The following is an 18,367-nucleotide window of genomic DNA, read 5'->3' as shown; positions in this document are numbered from 1 at the left end:
GGGTACAGTCCATCCTGTGGGCTGCTGCCAATCATTTTGCTTAAGGGCAGGGTAACCGAGTGACTCTCTCCATCTGCCAACTCCAGTGGCTTCCTGTCGCCTCTGGAATAAAGGAGCCCTTAGAGCCCTACCTAGCCTGGCCCCAGCTTCACTGGATGTTACCCCACTTATGCTCTCTGTCCTTCAGCCACATGGACTGCTCTCTGGTTCTTAGGACTCAGACACTACATCTCTTGTCTCTCTGACTTTGCATCAGCTTTCTTGTGCCTCTCACACACTTGGCATCCTGTCTTCTGACTCAGAGGATTCCTCTTCTCTTTTAAAAATACATCTCAAGTACATCCAATCCAAACCAAACCAATAAAGTGCCAGATGCTGTCTAAGTGAGGGGAATGCACTTAATAAAAAGAAAAATGGTTCCTGTCCCAACAAACATGCAATTTACAGAGGAAGGTGACACAAAAGGAGGCAGAACAATAGAGGGTGAGGGAGAGAGGGTTGTGATACTGGGGGGCAATGGGGCAGCGGACGCAAGGTAAGTGAGCTGAGTGTCCAGCTTCACCCTCTATAAAGAAAGGCTTTGGGAGGAGTTGGGACTCGCCCTTTGGTCAGAGGGGAGAGGAGGCTGAGGGTGGCCACAGTGAATGTAGAAGTGATGTGCTCATCCTGGGAGGGGCATCCTGGGCAGCAGAAGCAGAGTGGCCAAGCTTTGCTGCTTTATACTACCATCTACATGATATATTTCCACCAACTGCCAGTTCCCTCCCTCCCAGACTACCTTGTTGTTTTGTGTGCTATGTAGGTGTATATTTGTGTGTATTAATTTTGTATTTAAGCCATATCTGACATATATTTTATACATAGCCTATATGTGGCACATTTTTATGTACACATGTATAAAAATTATCTTCCCCATTAGAAGGTAAGTTCCTCCAAAGTGGGGATTGTTTCATTCATTGTATCCCCAGCACATAATACGTTGTCTGACATGTAGTAAGGGCAGGTTGGTGGAGCATGGGATAGAGCCCTGGACTTGGAGTTCTGAAGACCTGAGTTCAAATCCAGCCTCAGAAACCTCCTAGCTGTGTGGCCTTGGCCAAGTCATTTAACCTCTATTTGCCATTGGATAAGGAAAGGAAAACTACTGTAGTATCTTTGCCAAGAAAACCCCATGATCAGAGGTTCATGGGGTCGAGAAGGATCAGATACGACTGAAAGATTGACCAACAACAACAGGTGCTTAGTAAAAATTGGTTGACTGATTAGGGAGGATTAAGCAAGAATTTTTAAATTGTAGAGATTTATTCTTAAAAACTTAGTATAGTAATTGATCCCTAGTAAGTACTTATTAGATATTGATTTGATGAATGAATAAATAACTCAGTCATTTATCAAAATAGCCCTTTTTGAATGAGGAATTAAGTTTCCCTACCATATGACATGGATGCCTGTAGATAAAAAAACAAACAAACAAACCTTTTTAAGGCATTTTTCTGTCTTTTTCTTAAGACTTGCATTTTGGGAGGTGGCTAGGTGGCACAGTGGATAAAGCACCAGCCCTGGAGTCAGGAGGACCTGAGCTCAAATCTGGTTTCAGACACTTAATAAACACCTAGCTTTGTGGCCTTGGCCAAGCCACTTAACCCCATTACCTTGCAAAAACTAAAAAAAAAAAAAAAGGACTTGTAGTTTGAAACATAGAAGCTAGATTACTTAATTTTCTATCACTGACGAATGGGACAGTGAGGAAGAGTGGCAATCTAGAAAGACTTTTTTCTTTTCTTTTTGATGAATTCCTCAAAATGGACAATGCAATGCTTTACATTTTAATGACAGGGAGTTGGCCCGTGAGAAGGTGATGCGAGAAGTGAAAGCTTTAGCCAAGCTTGAGCATCCAGGAATTGTGAGATACTTCAATGCCTGGTTGGAAGCACCACCGGAAAAGTGGCAGGAGAAGATGGATGAGCTTTGGCTGAAAGATGAAAGGTGACCTCCTTGCTAATGTTCTCTTCTTAGAAGGCTTTCATTTGTTTGAAGGAAAATTGATTTATGTATCGTAGGGAAAAATTGTATAAGTTGAAAGAACAATATATTCTTGCTCTTGGTGATCAGGTTTCTTATAAATTTTCCCTGGCCTCTTGTCAGCCAAAGCCTTTTGTTATTAAAATGTACATTGAGATCTGTGGTCTCTATATCACCCTTATTTTCTGAATATTTCCTGCTCACCTTCATTCCTAGTGAGCCATTCCTTACCACCCAGAATAAAAAAGTTTAAAAAAGACATAGCAGTGCAACAAAACTAACTAGTATATTGATCCTGTCTAGAAATTTACTGCATAGTGTGTCCTTAGACCTCCATCCCTGCTAAGACTGAAGGTAGTTACATTTTCTCAACTACTTATACATGGACTATGTATAAGTACATGAATCCATGGACCAGATCAGAAGATGTGACCCTGTTCTGGTGCCTCTAAGGTGGACAGACAAGTGCTGAGATTAACCCTTGGGCCCAGACATGAGGGTTCTCCAGGAGGATTTTCAGCTTAAAAAAAAAATCCAATCAAAAACCTGCCTCCTGTGGTGGCCAGGCCCTTATGATAGCTTTTTGAGACCATAACATGAGAAAAGCCTTTTAATTTGAGTTGACCAAATGAATTAGTGATATGAAATACACTATTTCATGCTGTTATTTTTCATTTAAAAATCTTGCTGTTAGGATCAGAAGATTTCACTGATTATTTTGGGGTGCTCTGTGCATTATGCATTATATGCATTATACAAAAGGTGAAAATAAAAGGAGTCTTAATCACAAAACAACCTCCCCTACCTTTATTATCTTATAGCACTGACTGGCCTCTCAGCTCTCCCAGCCCAATGGATGCGCCATCAGTTAAAATTCGTAGAATGGATCCCTTCTCCACAAAGGAACATATTGAAATCATCGCTCCTTCACCTCAGAGAAGGAAATCATTTTCTGTAGGGATTTCTTATGACCAGGAGAGTTCTGAGAGTCATTTCTCTCCCCTGGAATTTTCCATCACAAGTAATGGGGATATGAGTGGCTCCGTGGACCCAGTGTCGAACCTACGGGACAGCTGCCTCACAGACTGTGGTGTCGAAGATGACACAATGGATGGCAATGATGAGGGCCATTCCTATGAGTTTTGCCCTTCCAATGGCCTTCCTTACAGAAGATCCAGGGAGAGGACCTCTTCTTCCATTGTGTTTGAAGACTCTGGTTGTGACAACACTCCCAGCAAGGACCTCCGGCCCAAGGCATTGCACAATGGCAGCCAGTGTACGCATAAGCTTGCTGCCCTTCAACCGGCAGACTGGCAGTTCTCCTCTGAAAGCCCTTTGTCCATTTCTCCGCCAAGACCAACCACATTAAGTTTGGACCTCACTAAAAACACTGCTGAAAAACTCCAGCCGAGCTCACCCAAGGTCTACCTTTACATCCAAATGCAGCTCTGCCGGAAGGAAAATCTCAAGGACTGGATGAACCAAAGGTGTGCTCTGGAGGAGAGGGAGAGGACTGTGTGTCTGCACATCTTCCTGCAGATAGCTGAGGCTGTGGAGTTCTTGCATAGTAAAGGACTTATGCATAGAGACCTCAAGGTGGGTATTCCTTAAAGGTCTGCGGGGGCAAGGGCCTTCCTTGTCCTCCGATCACTTCCAGAAAGAGAATTGCCCCAGGAATGAGGAGCCTGGGCAGACCTTCTGTTAGTGCAGGGGTTCTGCTTTCTCATTTGTGAGGTGGGATGACGAAGGACATCTGGACTAATCTTTCTAAAGTTCCTGTTATCTCTAAAATACTGTGATTCCACTTCAAATAGATACACTCACTGTTTTTTGGGGGATTGCAGTTTCAGATCCTGTCCAAAGGATTTTTTTTTTTTTTTTGGTTTTTGCATGGCAGTGGAGTTAAGTGGCTTGCCCAAGGTCACACAATTAGGCAATTATTAAGTGTCCGAGGTTGGATTTGAATTCAGGTCCTCCTGACTCCAGGGATGGTGCTCTATCTACTGTGCCACCTAACTACCCCCTATCCCAAGGACTTTGCTTTTTCTCAGGACAGATTACCTTCTCAAAGATGTCTGCCTGCTCTGGTCTTTGTGTCTTCATTTAGTCAGCATATGATGGTATTCTTCACTGTTCTCAGATGCTCTCTATGAACATCTTTATGTAGCATCTCTGCTCTGCTACAGGCTCAGGAAGGAAAGGATTTGGAGATAGAATCTGTCTCTATCTCTTTTTTTAATTTCATTTATTTAAGGCAATGGAGTTGAGTGACTGCCCTTCAAATCTGGCTTTAGACATTTAATAATTGCCTAACTGTGAGACCTTGGGAAAGTCACTTAACCCCATTGCCTTAAATAAATAAAAAAAATTAAATGAATAAGATCAAATTTTTGAAAAAAAAGAATGACTTGCCCAAGGTCACACAGCTTGGCAATTATTAAGTGTCTGAGACTGTATTTGAACTCAGGTCCTCCTGACTCCAGAGCTGGTGCTCTATCCACTGCGCCACCTAGCCGCCCCACCTTGTCTCTTTTTTTATAATTGTCACTAGCAGTGACGCAGGAAGAGAACCTTCAGAACTTTCTAACAACTTTATACTTCCATTTCAGAAAGATTAAGTTACCTTACACTAAACCTAATTTAATCATCTCTTTCAGTCTTAGGCAGTAGTAATGTTGAAAGCACAGGACCATCTGCTACTGTAATTATTACTCACAGTAGTGAGAATAATAATGGATGAGTCCATAGCATTTGAGGTTTGCAGAGTGCTTAAGCTGCATTCTCTCATCAGGTCCTCCTGACAACCTCCCCCTTGTCCAAGATGTCAGGGCCGATGTGATCTCCATTTCACAGATGAGGAAGATGAGTCATTCAGTGAGGTTGAAAGACTTGTCCATGACCATAACCACTTGTCCACTATCAGAAGTGCTCCAACCCAATTGTTATTCAATAAATATTTCTCCCTCACCTAGGAACTCCTTAATAACCCCAGAATTCTGACACTTTTTAACTTGCTCCAAGTGAACTTGTCTTTGGCTCCAAATAATCTGGGTTTGGTAGTTACATCTGGTCAGTTATCAAAATAACATAACTTTAATTTAAACTTCTTAACAAGATTCATAGATTCAGATTGCTTGAACTTGTAGTTTGTTTTCTGATATTATAGATTTTTGTTTTTATACAGAGGCCAGGACATGGACTAGAATTAGTTCCTTACTGTGGGTTTTCAGTTTTTGCTGCTCCACATTTTCTATGATGCTTTTTGGCTTCACCCCATAAAGAACTAAACGTCATTTCTTGAGAGGCAGCATAAGATGGAAGATAGAGAGGCAGCCTCAGAGTCAGGAAAATGGGCCATTCTTTCCATTTTTCAAGGGAATTCACTTCAGCATACATTTATTTAACTTCTGTTAAATGCATAGCATGTGGATAGTGACCTTGGGCAAGTCACTTAACCCTGATTGCTTCGCATCCAGTGTCATCTCCAGTCATCCTGATTCCTATCTGACCACTGGATCCAGGAGGAGAAAGTGAAGCTGGTAACTTAGCACAGCACCCCCTCTCTCAAATCCAGTTCATGTGCTTGTCATGGCGTCACCCCTCTGATGTTGTGGTCTTCTTCAGAAATGAAGGACAGCTGTTAGAGTCAGGAAAACTCAGATTCAGATCCTATCTCTTTTCTTCACGACCCTGCTCAAGTCACTTAGCCTGTTACATAACATGGGCAGATCCCCAAGACTCACCTACTTAGTCATAATGTTCTGCACACATATGTACACTGAGACAAAGAAATGATAGCTCCATCACAAATGACATGTGTTAGGCAGTGAGAATAAGATGCGTTGTCCATCTGCCACAGTAATAAAGATAATAAGGTTTAGGGAGCAGGTGATCTAGAGATTCTAATTGCATTTATAAACTAAGACATACCTGTGGTTGGCCTTGATATTCCTTAGTTGAATGAGTCATAAAATTTACGAGCTACAAGGAAAATGAGGCAATCATTCCTTTTCCTTCATTTTAAAGGTGAGGTAACAAGCCAAGAGTTTTTACCTGGTACTTCTTATTTTGGGATGAATTCTTAAAACCCTGGGAGTTTTTTCGTTAAAGGGGGACTTCCTTGGACAGTTATAAGAGCTTGGCAGGGGTTATTAGTTGCTGATTGGGTAGTAGTTATGGCAAAAAGACAATAGGGATTAGGAGTTATAGAAAGTCAGACCCAGTCAAGGGCCACCCAATGGATTCTTTGAGTTAAAAGGAAGAAGACCAAGGAGGGGAAAGAAAAAGACATTTCTGCTTCAGAGAATAGTAACTGTCTGGCTTAGGTAGAAAGAGTCAACTGCTATGAATGCACATTTTCCATAATCAGGGAAAGTAATAAGGGAAGCTTTGTCAAATAACAATATCAGTATTCTGTTTTAATTTCATTCTATATTATTATTTTATTTATTTTTATTAGTTGGGCAAAATGGAGATTCCCTAGATTGATTGATGGATCCTCTCAGTAGGATCATTCCAGGAAAGGACTGATGGATCTCTTTCCCATTTTGTTTGCTTTCTGGAAACCAAATTATCATTCTGTGAAGTGAATCTGTATAAAGAAGCCTTTTTCTGTTTCTTGGTGTCCATTTTCATTTCTTTAGGAAAGGAGTGTGTATTCATGGCCTTCTAGGATTTGAGAAAGGGAAGCCCCCCACAGTGTTTTTATCTTTAGTTGAGAAAATTGCCTTCCAATATTTACAATTTAGCAAGCAGTTCTAAAGAGTCTTCTCCATGTAAGGCATACACTGGGCATGGGGATAGAAATGGGTCTCCATCTGTGCTGTATAAACTAAGGGATCCTTTTGCCCCTCTCCCCCATCACCAGGTAGTCTAAACAGCACTAGCCACTCGTGTCTTTTGGCCAACTTCATGCTAATGCCTGTGCAGAAGAATGGGCATAGTAAGAGAAATGGTGACATTATAACATACATCTTGGTATTTGTTAGCTGCTTTGGTGCCTAGATGGGTGTGGGGACATTTGAAATAATGGTTAAAATAAGTTATGTGGAGACTAATTGATTTGGGGTGTTTGGATTCTGGTGAAGCTGTTGCTCAGATGCCTTTCTGTATACTTCAAGACTCTCTCAGGATAGGTTTTTTTAACTTCTCTCTTTACACACACACGCACACACACACACACACACACACACACACAGAGAGAGAGAGAGAGAGAGAGAGAGAGAGAGGTCATGCAGAGAGAGGGAGAGAGAGAAAGTGAGAGAGAGAATGTAAAGGGGGGAGGGAGGGAGAGGAAGAGTGCACATAGTCCAAATTGGAGCTAGGAAAGGTTAGAGAGCATCGTCAGAAGGTCGGCCTCTAGATGATGAACTCGAGACTGTCTACTAAAGATGGGAAGGGGCTGTGCTTCCTGTCAGTAGGAATGCTCACCATGGAAGTGCTGCCCAACCAGTCGAAGGTCTTTTGAAGTATGAGATGAATTGAGCATCATTGAATCCACTTTCTTCTTATTGACAGGCCACCTTCAAACCAACCCCCCATCCCCCATCATGGTGGAGATTGCCCAGTGCCTTGGATCAGTTCCTTTCTTCCTTCCAGTCTTCTCTGTGTGTTGAGTTCCCATCTGTTCCCTCTCTCCTCACTCCCTCTTCTGCTGTTTTCAGCCTTCCAATATATTCTTTACAATGGACGATGTGGTCAAGGTTGGTGACTTTGGGTTGGTGACCGCTATGGACCAGGATGAAGAAGAGCAAATGGTTCTGACCCCAATGCCTGACTATGCCAGGCACACCGGACAAGTGGGCACCAAGCTGTATATGAGCCCAGAGCAGGTGAGTGACAGTATTGTTGGGATGATTGAAAGGAGCAGCTCATTAATGATTTTCTGGTCTAACCAACAGTAGCTGGCTATTGCTTAGCCACTCTTTGTAAACTCATGGATTCCTGATATCTGTTTATAACTATGTAAAAGCAAGAACTTGGTCAAAGAAAACCCCTCAGTTTTAGAGATGAGCCACTGAAAGGCCAAAGACCCCTTGGATTGGGTCCTGCAGGCAAAGGGAAGCTGGGGGTGATCCTGGTGATGTGACAGGAAACCAAAGGAGCGACAACAGCACTGCACCCAGGCCTAGCCAGTGGAATGGACAGGGATAGTTTCTCTGCTTCTCTCTGACATCTCTGCCTGGGGACTGTTCAGACCCTTGAAGAAGTTTCTCTAATAGTTTCCTCAGTGAATGATCTGACCTAGGCCATAAAAGTCTTATTTTTATAAACTTTTAAATTTTTTTTGAAGCAAGACTTCTTGTTATGACTGTTGCTGGACTTAGCAAATAGCTGAGATTCAATCATGATTCTCACCCCTCAAGGAGAAAGGATTATAATGCCAGTTGCAGCTCCCTCCCTGCTCCTGTCAATAATTTGGGTACCCAGAATCTGCTCCTGTGGGGTGCTAACTTCTGAACTCTGGAAGGACAGGATGTGAACCTTCTCAGCTGCTTTTCCCTTGTACCATATTTTCACTATGTTATATCAGGGAGTTTTTACATTTTTGGCCGGCCTTGTGATTTTTTTTTTTAGTTGGTACGGGAAATCTCTCAGGTGAGGAAAATCCACCCATCAATGCATATTGGCAGCTGTTGCATATCATACATAGTTTTCTAGGATTAGCTGAAGCTGAGAGGGTATGCCTCACCCAGGCTCACAAGGCCCCCCACTTTGTCAGAGGCAGGACTTGTTGGCTGGCATTTATTAGACCCTCTCCCAGAGGTACTGTTTGTACAAGAACAAAGAATGAAAAGTCCTGACTTCAAAGAACCAACATCTTAACAGGGAAGAACTCAAACTTAGAAGGGTCTAAGTTTATACAGAATCCAACCAAGTCAAATAAGAGTGATGAAAGATCTGGGAGATTGAGAATGAGGCCATTAGCCTTGGGGAGGAGGGGGACCTCCTGTTCTCAAGCTCACCTAACATAAGGGAAGTCCAGAGGTGAGAGAGGTGGGGGTGCCTGTGAGGCCTTGGACAATGGCTGTGCAAAGACTCAGAGGGGGGATGGAGAGGCATGCATAAGGACAAAGGGAAGACCATTTTGACTAGATCTCAAAATGTGGTCAGACACATTCTGAGGAGACCCACAAGAGGGACTTCTTGACCCTGAAACCGGCGCTGGCATCACTCAGTACAGACTCGTGTGGGTCATTTTTTTCATATATCCACAAAGCTGTGAATCTTATATACATCTTCCTCAGGTGCCTCTTAAGGTCACCAAAGTTCCCAAGGAAGAAAAGCCTAGTGGCGTTGGAAAAGGCATCCTAGGATTGTCATATGTCATTTTAGGAAGGGGCCTGCTTCCATGACCTCCTGGCATACTGGCTGCCAGTGTAAGCTATGTACCTTCAGTTTTCAAAATTGTGGCAGTGTCCTCAAGCTTCCTTTTGGCATTTCAGACCCCACAGATGTCCCTTCCTCTCTGATATTCAGGTTCCTTCTATGGCCTACTCTCTTCTTTGGTGCTTTCACATATAACCAAATCCCTGCCATCCTTTCAGAACAAAAAACCAAAAAAATTCCTCATCATGCCCTGTTGTATTTGATCATCTCAGTTGTGTCCGACACCTAAGCACCCCATTTGGAGTGGTTTGCTAATTCCTGCTCCAGTTTACTGTACAGATGAGGAAACTGATGCCAACAGGGTAAAGTGACTTGTCCAGGGTCACACAGATGAGGCCGGATCTGAATTCAGTTAGATGACAGCTAGTTTGACAACTGACTCCTGGCAGAGCTCTAGGTATTGTATCACCTCTACCGTTCAGTGGGACTGCCAAGGAGCTGGGCTCCTCCCTGGGTGGACACTTGAACATTTTTTTACCCGTGACTTAGAATGAGTCATGCTTGTCAAATCTGAAGGTGGATCAAAGTTGACCTGGATAATTGAGAATAAGGATTCAAAAAGTTCTTAATAAAACATTAGGTCAAGGCTATTGAAATTGCAATAAGGATTCAGGAATTATCCAGACAAGCAAAAGGGGAGGTGTGGCTAGACAACCATTTGAATGGTCTCCAGATTTGACTGTGAATCAACAGAGTTATGGCAGTCACTGAAGCAAAGGGCATGTTAGACCACAACGAAAGAAATGGCATCCTCAATTAAGGAGATGACCATCTCTATATGTTAGGCTCTGGTTGGACCACTCCTGGAGGTCTGTGTTTAGTTAGGACCCAACATTTGAGGAAGGTCATTAATGAATTTAGGAGACTGCAGAAGAGGGTATTTTGGATGATGGAAAACCTTGAGGTCATGCCAAATGAGCATTGGTTAAAAGAACTAGGAAAATTTAGAAGTTCCTGTGAAACAAATTTGAGCTTAATATTAGGAAACACTTATTCACAATCACAGCTGCAGCCATATCATGGAAGGATCTGCCTTGGGAGGGAGGAAGTTCCCCATCACTGGAACCACTTTTCCAGCAGGTTGTAAAAGACCCATCAGGTCTAGGTAGAAACCAGATTGGAAGGTTTCTGAGGTTCCTTCCGACTCTGAGTTTCTGGGAGGTGCATGACCTGTGGAGAACATACTTTGGGGTGGGGGGGTTAGTGAAAGATTCATGATTAACAAAATTTTAATATTCTTAATAAAACTGTCTTTTTTGCTCCTCTGAGTGGGCCAAGAAGTAACTAGATATGTCACAAAATTGTTGTCTTTTTTATTCATTGATTTCTTCATCAATATTATTTATTTCACTAATTCCCCTCTCCTGTGTTTCAGATTTATGGGAATAATTATTCTCATAAAGTGGACATCTTTTCTTTGGGCCTCATCCTATTTGAACTGCTGTATCCATTCCAAACTCAGATGGAGAGGGTCAAGGTAAGTTTTTCTTTTTAAAAGTGTAAAATAAAAATAATAATAAAAGATAAAAGAATAAAGATAAAGGAAAGATTAAGTTCTCAAAATAATCATCATTAGAAATGAAAGGTGACATAAGGAGGACTTTAATTTAAATCTTTAAACTTTTACTTATGGCTATTGAATTTATTTCCATAATTTTGCTTAATTTTCCTAAAATATGCAATGTGTCTGCTATTTTATAAATGTGTGAAGGAGATAGAAATATAAACTTCATTCTCATTCATCAAGAAATTTGTCATTTAGTTAAGGAAGGGAAAGGAACACTTGAACAAGGGTGTAAGAAACTCTAAGTGTGATGAGGTCAGTGGTTGAAGAAAAGCCCCAGAGGATGGATTTGGAGAGTCACAGGAGTGGATCTTCAAATCTCCATCTAGGCCCTGCACAGGGCCAGGAGCATGGCAAGTGAAGCCACCTCTCCTCCAGAGCAGACACCCCATGGTATCGACTAGAGCAAGGAAGGCTCCAGTTCCCTTTGAGGTAACAGAGAGAGTATCAGAGTTCCAGCAACTCTCTAGGGCAGCCCCACCACTTGAGATCTCAAGAGTTCTCCAAGAGTCTACCTTACTTAATGATGCCAGTAACTTGAGCAAAGGCCTGGAGGAGAACCTGGGGAGGGATGTGTTTGGGAGCCAGGTTGGCCAGCTATGGTAGCACCTTCAAGGGCAACTTCAGTCAGGGGACTGTCCCCCAAATTGGTACAGACTCCAGAACAGGGTCTGTACATAAGAAAAATGCCTGCCCCCCCTTCCCTGGAGATGGAGCATGGTGGGCTCTGACTGGCCTGCACAAGTGTCTTTGTTAGTTTGACTCCACTGCTTTTTTCTTAATTCTTTTTATTCTTTGCTCTAAAGGATGGTTCCCTGGTCATGGAAAAGTGGGAAGGAAAGAGGATTAGATCAGAAAGGAAAGGGGTGCAAAAACAATTAGCAATAAATGTCTTAAAAGGATTAATTAGGATTGTGTTTTTCAAGCCCAGGACCTAAAGCAAAAGTAATATTTTCAAAACAAATTTAATTCACTCCTAGTAGTGAATATGTCAATACAAAAACTTGCCTTTGATCCTTAGGTTATATGTGTAGCTTGTGTTGAGTCATTTGCTTTTTCTTCCCTCTTTTCTAATGTGCCCAGATTGCTTAGGCAGGAAGTGAAGATGACCCCGGTGACCATCCCCTTGGTGGAACTGGGGGGTCAGTTGCAGGTCCCAAAGGGAATCTCTCCCCTAACCATCTCTTCACCAATAAGCCTCTCTTGCTTCTTTACTACCAATCAGAAGTTTACCTAGGAGGTGGGAGGGCATAGCTCTTACTAAATTTCTTCCACAATATTTTTCCTGCCTTTTGAGATAAAGAGGAGTGGTTTAAAATAAAGACAACTCACCTTGGGTTCCCTTCTGTGGCTCCCCAACTCATCATCCTGGCTACAATTGCCTCATTTGATACTTTAATAATTTGGTGTCACAAAATTGATTTCCTTCTTCTTTCATCTCCTTTCCTGCCTGGCTTCTGGCCCCTTCTCTTAAAAAGAAGATTATTGCCAGACCTTGATTCAGTGGAGCATGGAGGGTTCCTGTCATCCCGATGCCACTTTCATCTGATCAATCACATGCACCTCACTGAGAAGGCCTAATGATGATGGCTCATTAGGGGATGACATTTCCCCAACAGCTCCATATGCTCAGCCTCCCCCCCCCCCCCCGAGAATAAAAAGCCTCTGAGGGGCATTGACCTGGCATTGGTCCCACTTGACTCATCCCCAGTTATTTCACTCATCTCTCTTTGATACATGTTTTTAAAAGTTTAGATTATAGCCTTTTGTTTTTATACCATGTTGTTTATGTCACATGTTACTATTTTTTCCCCCTTCAGTATTTTGTTTAAGAAAAAAAGGAAAAAAGAAATCAGTTCAGCAAAACAACCCCCTAGGTGCCCCCTCATCTGACAGTGCAGGCAACATTCCTTGCCCAGGGTGCCTCACTTCTCCCATGAAAGGAGGAAGGTGTGTGACCTTATCTCTTCTCCAGGGCCAAGATAGAACTTTATAACTGCGGTGTTTGGTTTTATTTTATTGTTGCTTTTTTATTGACATTATTGCAGTTGTTATATTGGTTTGTTGATTTGGCTTTCTTCAGCCTTCACAGGTTCATGCAAGTTTTCACATCTTTCTCCAAATTCTATAGGAGAATCCCACTGTGGACACGTGCCACAGTTGGTGTAGCCACTGCCTGGTCATTGGGCCATTTGTAGAAACTCTTGCCCACATGTTAGCAGACCAAGGTAAAAAGCCTGAATCTGGAGCTTCAAAACAGCAAAACTAATTTAAAAGATAAAACACTCTTATTGACTTTAAAACAATGACCTTAAAGAATAAAAAACCTTCCTTGTGTGGTTCTCTTTTTAATTGGACACATTTCTAAACTGCCCTTCCTCTTCTCCAGTCTAGGCCTTGAGCACCCTTGGGGGCAGGCCCTCCTCACCCTCATCCATGGGCCCGCAGCAGAGATTCTTCCACTTCATTTGAGTTTCTTCCCTTTTGTGTCTCAGCACTTCAGGTTTCTCCCTAGTGTAGTCATGGCTAAGGTGACTCATCATTCTGGCTTCTTCTTGAAAATGGATGATAAATAAATGCCTGTCCAGTTCCACTAGGACATAGGGCTTAGTAGAGGGAGAGACTGTAGAGTCCATCTAGTCCAACCCCTTCCCTTTTCAGAGGAGGACCCTGAGGTCTAGAAATGTGAAACTACCTGGGGAGTGGTTGTCAGAACCTGGACTTGAACCCAGGTCTTTGATTCTAAAGCCAGTGCTCTGGGAAAGGAAGGGAGGGGACTCAACATGCATAGAACTCCTCTAGGTTCCAGGCCCAGGTGAGGGGCCTGTTCAAAAAGCATCTCCTTTGATCCTTACAACCAAAGATGACAGGTGCCCGTGCAGTTCAGTGAGGAGCTGGCTCAGGAGTGTTTCTCCCCTGGAGGGAGAAGATATCTGTTCTGGGTAAACCCACAAATGATGGACTCCTTGGCAAAATTCTTTCATCTCTCCTGATAATCCAGGCCATGTGTTGCAAGCTGCTCCTGTACCTTGGGATCTAATGACATTGGCATTATTGACCTGGGTTGGATCTCTTGGTGCCCCAGATCTTGGGGCTTTGCTAGGCAGGAAGACATTGTCAAGTTGTCCTTGATTTCATTTCACACTCTCTTCACGCTCATTCTATCTGGCAAAGAAGTTTTGTTTTCAAAATGTTTTAGCTCTATGATGCAGCAAGAAATAAAAGGTTGGGAAGATGTTCAGAGCTGGGTTTTTTTTCTTTTTCAGATATTAAGCGATGTAAGAAATCTCAAATTTCCACCTCTGTTTGCTCAGAAATATCCTCAAGAAGTAAGTATGTTTGTACTTCCTCAAACCCCTTGTTCTTTAAAATCCCAGAATGGTAGAGCTGGAAAGGACCCCTTGAGACCACCGTGTCTCTCCTCTCCATGTTGGAGATAAGGAAATTAAGACTCAAAAGCTGAAGGGACTTTGTCCAAGGTCACACCTGGCACCAGGGCCCAGCTCTCTTGCTGTCCAATCCAGTGATTTTCCCATGTTCTGGCCCTGTCTCCCACACATACATTTAATTACCAGCTCTGCTCACCCTGGGAGAGTAATCATAAATATTTGTAGGGCTTGTGCTTCACTTTTGAGAATACTTGCATTTTGGAGCCTTACAGATGGTGCTTTTTTAGTTAGAAAAAGGTGTTATCATACTGTTAAAAAATTTTCCCACATCCCACCAGAAAGTGTCTTCACCCAGTCACATGAGGTCAAAAGCAATGAAATAAATACTTGTATAAAAAGGTTCGATCTTCCCCTTTCCCTCTTTGTCCAGTTTTTCCCCCAAGAGCCTTGAAGCCTTTTGTGCCTTTGACTTTTTGTATAATTCCTATTTCATATACCTTTACCCACATTTTCATGAATTGACTTCTGCTTTTCTTCAGGGCTTCCTTTCCCCTTGACTTTCTTCCTCCTTCCTGGTGGGCTCCCTTTCCTTTTCTTCTTGAGTCCTAGGCCTGTCTCCATCGCTTTCATCCTTTCCGGATTCTCCTCCCTTGTGGACATTAGACCAGAGGGATGCCAGAGCTGCCTTTCCCACCACAGCCCCCAGTTCCTTCTCTTCTGCAAAATCCCTCTTCCCTCTGCTGCCTTCTTGGGATGCTCTCTGATAGAGACAGAGAGGGAGGCAGAGACAGAGAGACAGATACAAAGAGAGAGACAGAGAGAGGGACAGAGACAGACACACAGAGAGGCGAGTTTGAGAAAGACAGAGGGAGAGAAAGAGACAAAGAGGAGGACAGACAGAAAGAGAAAGAGAAAGACAGATGAGAGAGAGAGAGAGAGAGAGAGAGAGAGAGAGAGAGAGAGAGAGAGAGAAAGAAGGAGAGGAGAGGGGAGGGGAGGGGAGGGGAGGGGAGGGGAGGGGAGGGGGGAGGGGGAGGGGAGGGGAGGGGAGGGGGAGAGAGAAGAAAAAGAAATTCCTTATTTTGTCCCTAGCCAGGTGTTCTGGTCATGATGTTCACCCAGGATTTGAAGATTCAGTTGAGATAATTCAAACCTATTTTTTCTCCTTTTCTCTTGGTGATGTTCTGCTGTATCCAGTACGATAAGGGAAATGCTTCTGAATACTTTATATTTCTAACAGGAAGGGAGTCAAAATGAGACCTTGAAGGAATAGTAGGATGAAATATTCCTTTTTAAGTGTTAGGGCAATGCTGTGCAAACATGTTTCTTGGTGAATTTTGAGGATTTTAATCTCTGGATAGAGAGGGAAATCTTGGACTCCGACTCCACCCAAGCTTTCCTGACCTTCTCTGTGACCTGGAGAGGATCCTGGACCCACCAAGGTTGTGCCAGGAGAGACTCAGGCCTGGCAGGTGCTGCCAGACTGGACCCCATGGGCTTGGGCTTGGATTTAGATTGTGTCTATTACCCCTGCATTAATCTGTGGAGATGGTTGGAGTGACTGTGGTTAACGTAGAAAACCATCTCTTTGGGTCTGTGATGGCAAAGGGAATTGCCCACATTGACAAAAATCACAGATCTTTTTTCTGAAAACATGGGTTCAGTGTCAGTTTTGTATTAGTCCTTTGTTGGTTGAGTTCTGGAGGGTCAGTCAGCCTCTTAGAGCCTCCCAAGCTGGAGGCCATGGTTGTACTAGTCATTTCACATGGTCCTAAGATTCAAATTGTTAATGAGCATTTCTGTTCACTGATATTTAATAAAAACCTTTTTTTTTTATCACTGAGGGCCTGTAGAGCAGTAAGTAGCACTCAGTGAATGCTAGTGGAGAACAGGAAGGAAGGACTGGGATGGGTCTGTGTTCTGGGCAGGCCCTGGGGATCTGACCCCTGCCCTCCCTGGAGCTTCCATTCTGTGGGAGTGGGAGAGGTGGGGGATGGATAATATGGATGCAGAGGTGAGGGACCAGAAGAGCTGGGGGAGGCTGGGTAAAAGCTGAATGAAGCCTGAAGGATCTGAGGGCTTCCAAGTGGCTGGGATGAGGTGGGAGTGAATAGCTAGCTATGAAGAGACCAGAGATGAGAGATGAATGGTGTGGATGGGCAGGGTGGGGGACGGGAAAGGAATGGCAGGAAACATGCCAGAAAAAGCTGGAAGTATCTTTCACAGTTAAAGGAGAGGATAAGGTTGGACTTGATGAACCAATCCAAGCTCTCCAGCAGATTGTGGAAAGCTTTATGAATTCAAGGGCCCCTGCTTTGGGAATGAGGCCTTCATTGTCAGAAAGCCAGACACTGTGACCATTGTGAAGCCTTGCCTCCTGAGCTGACCTTCATCTTTTTACCCTCAATTTTGTTTCCTTACATTTCAGTACACGATGGTTCAACACATGCTTTCTCCATCTCCCACTGAGCGACCTGAGGCCACGGACATCATTGAAAATTCTTTATTTGAAGACTTGGAATTCCCTGGGAAAACCGTGCTCCGGCAGAGGTCCCGCTCCCTAAGTTCATCTGGAATGAAACATTCAAGGCAGCCAAGCAAGTAGTGGCATCCTGGCAGCCCAGCTGACTGTTGCCCTACTGTTCTGGCCTGGCCCCTTCATCCCTCCAGGCCCTAAGAGTCACTTCTTAGACTTGAAAATAATATTCTTAGGCCATTTAAATTTGGCCTGTTCTGGGTGAGGCAGATTTAACTGACCTCAGGCAAAACTTGAGAATGCTGTGTGTTCTTAAGGCAGTCCCTGACCTCTCCAGATGTCCCTTTAGCTTTAGTCCCTCTGCCCTGGCAGACCACTCTTCCCATTCCTGACTCCTTTACTCTTTTCATGTGTTGGTATTTTGTTAAAGCCTACCACCTGGGGAAGAGAAGGAGATTCCTAAATGTATACAGAATTAAGATATTTTTATAGCACAGAAAGAGGTCTCCACATGTCGTGATTCTATTGTTCTAGAAATGAACAATTTGAGGATATTGGGGTGATTTTGAAACTGGACTCCCCCAAAGCAGACACCCTTTTTATCCTGGTTGGGTCAGTTAGGAATCTGCCCCACTTACAGAGCAGGCAGCACAATGGGAGAGGAACTTCTGTCCAAAACTAGTTTTTCTAGGGGTATCTGTGGTATTATAGTTCCATATCTTAGAATGGTCCTAAGCAAAGGTTAATGGTTTGTCTTTGCACTCCAATAGAGGGAAATGAAGCTTTTGATGTAAATTTGGCCATAGGCCCTAGGATTTTTTGGAGTCAAAAAAATCTTAGTAAGAAATGAACATATATTACAGCTAATTTTTAGAATTATGAAAAATTTCCAACCTAATGAAGTCTTATGTCTTAACATAATCTTGTAGATTGGTACTTTTTAAAACCTGATTGTAGACTACTGCTTAATCATCTAACTTATCTGCCTAATGTGGTTTTATTTTTCACTGTAAATATGTTCATTTTTATTTATAAAAATGCTGAATCAATCCATTTGGGTTGGTGGTGTACAGAACACACATAAAAGTGTGTTAACTATTGTGACTTCTTTCAAGTCTAAATGATTTAATAAAACTTTTTTTATTTATGGCTTGTCTTTTACTTTGTGAAAATTATAAAATTGAGGACTCTTGAATTTTCCAGGAAGGAACTGTAGAAATGAAAAGAGTGATCACATCTCTGTCTTCAGGAAGCCCTGGTTCTAGGGTCCAGAAGCATATTTAGAAAGAGGTTCCATAACTTCAAGAGAGCGTCACTTTCCTTTCTTCTTCTTCCTATGTAAGGGTCTGGAAGACATCAGCCACAACAAATATATTTATTGGTTGAGGACCTAAGTACAATACAGTCAGAAACAAATCCTTCTTCACTTGATAATCTCATCAGTTACCATGAATTCTATGATCATCTCTTTCTATGATGGTGATTTAAAAAAAAATTTTATTTAAGACAATGGGGTTAAGTGCCTTG

The 18,367-nt window shown here is 42.8% G+C and overlaps 1 protein-coding gene across 2 annotated transcripts in view; it reads left to right on the top strand.

Moving 5' to 3' along the window:
* EIF2AK3 (eukaryotic translation initiation factor 2 alpha kinase 3) overlaps positions 1–17,954 on the top strand; it is a 74,537-nt gene extending 56,583 nt beyond the window's left edge. For both annotated transcript variants that reach the window (XM_074197222.1, XM_074197214.1), the window contains exons 12-17: positions 1,837–1,986; positions 2,844–3,618; positions 7,686–7,853; positions 10,787–10,888; positions 14,242–14,304; positions 16,793–17,954. In XM_074197222.1, coding sequence (XP_074053323.1) covers positions 1,837–1,986; positions 2,844–3,618; positions 7,686–7,853; positions 10,787–10,888; positions 14,242–14,304; positions 16,793–16,969 — 1,435 coding nt within the window. In that variant the 3' untranslated portion in view covers positions 16,970–17,954. The remainder of the gene's footprint in view (positions 1–1,836; positions 1,987–2,843; positions 3,619–7,685; positions 7,854–10,786; positions 10,889–14,241; positions 14,305–16,792) is intronic.
* The last annotated feature ends 413 nt before the right edge of the window (positions 17,955–18,367 follow it).

This window comes from Macrotis lagotis, chromosome 1, assembly GCF_037893015.1.
Source record: "Macrotis lagotis isolate mMagLag1 chromosome 1, bilby.v1.9.chrom.fasta, whole genome shotgun sequence".
Lineage (NCBI taxonomy): Eukaryota > Metazoa > Chordata > Mammalia > Peramelemorphia > Peramelidae > Macrotis > Macrotis lagotis.
The sequence above is the reverse complement of the archived record's forward strand: the minus strand, read 5'-3'. Positions and strand labels throughout refer to the sequence as shown.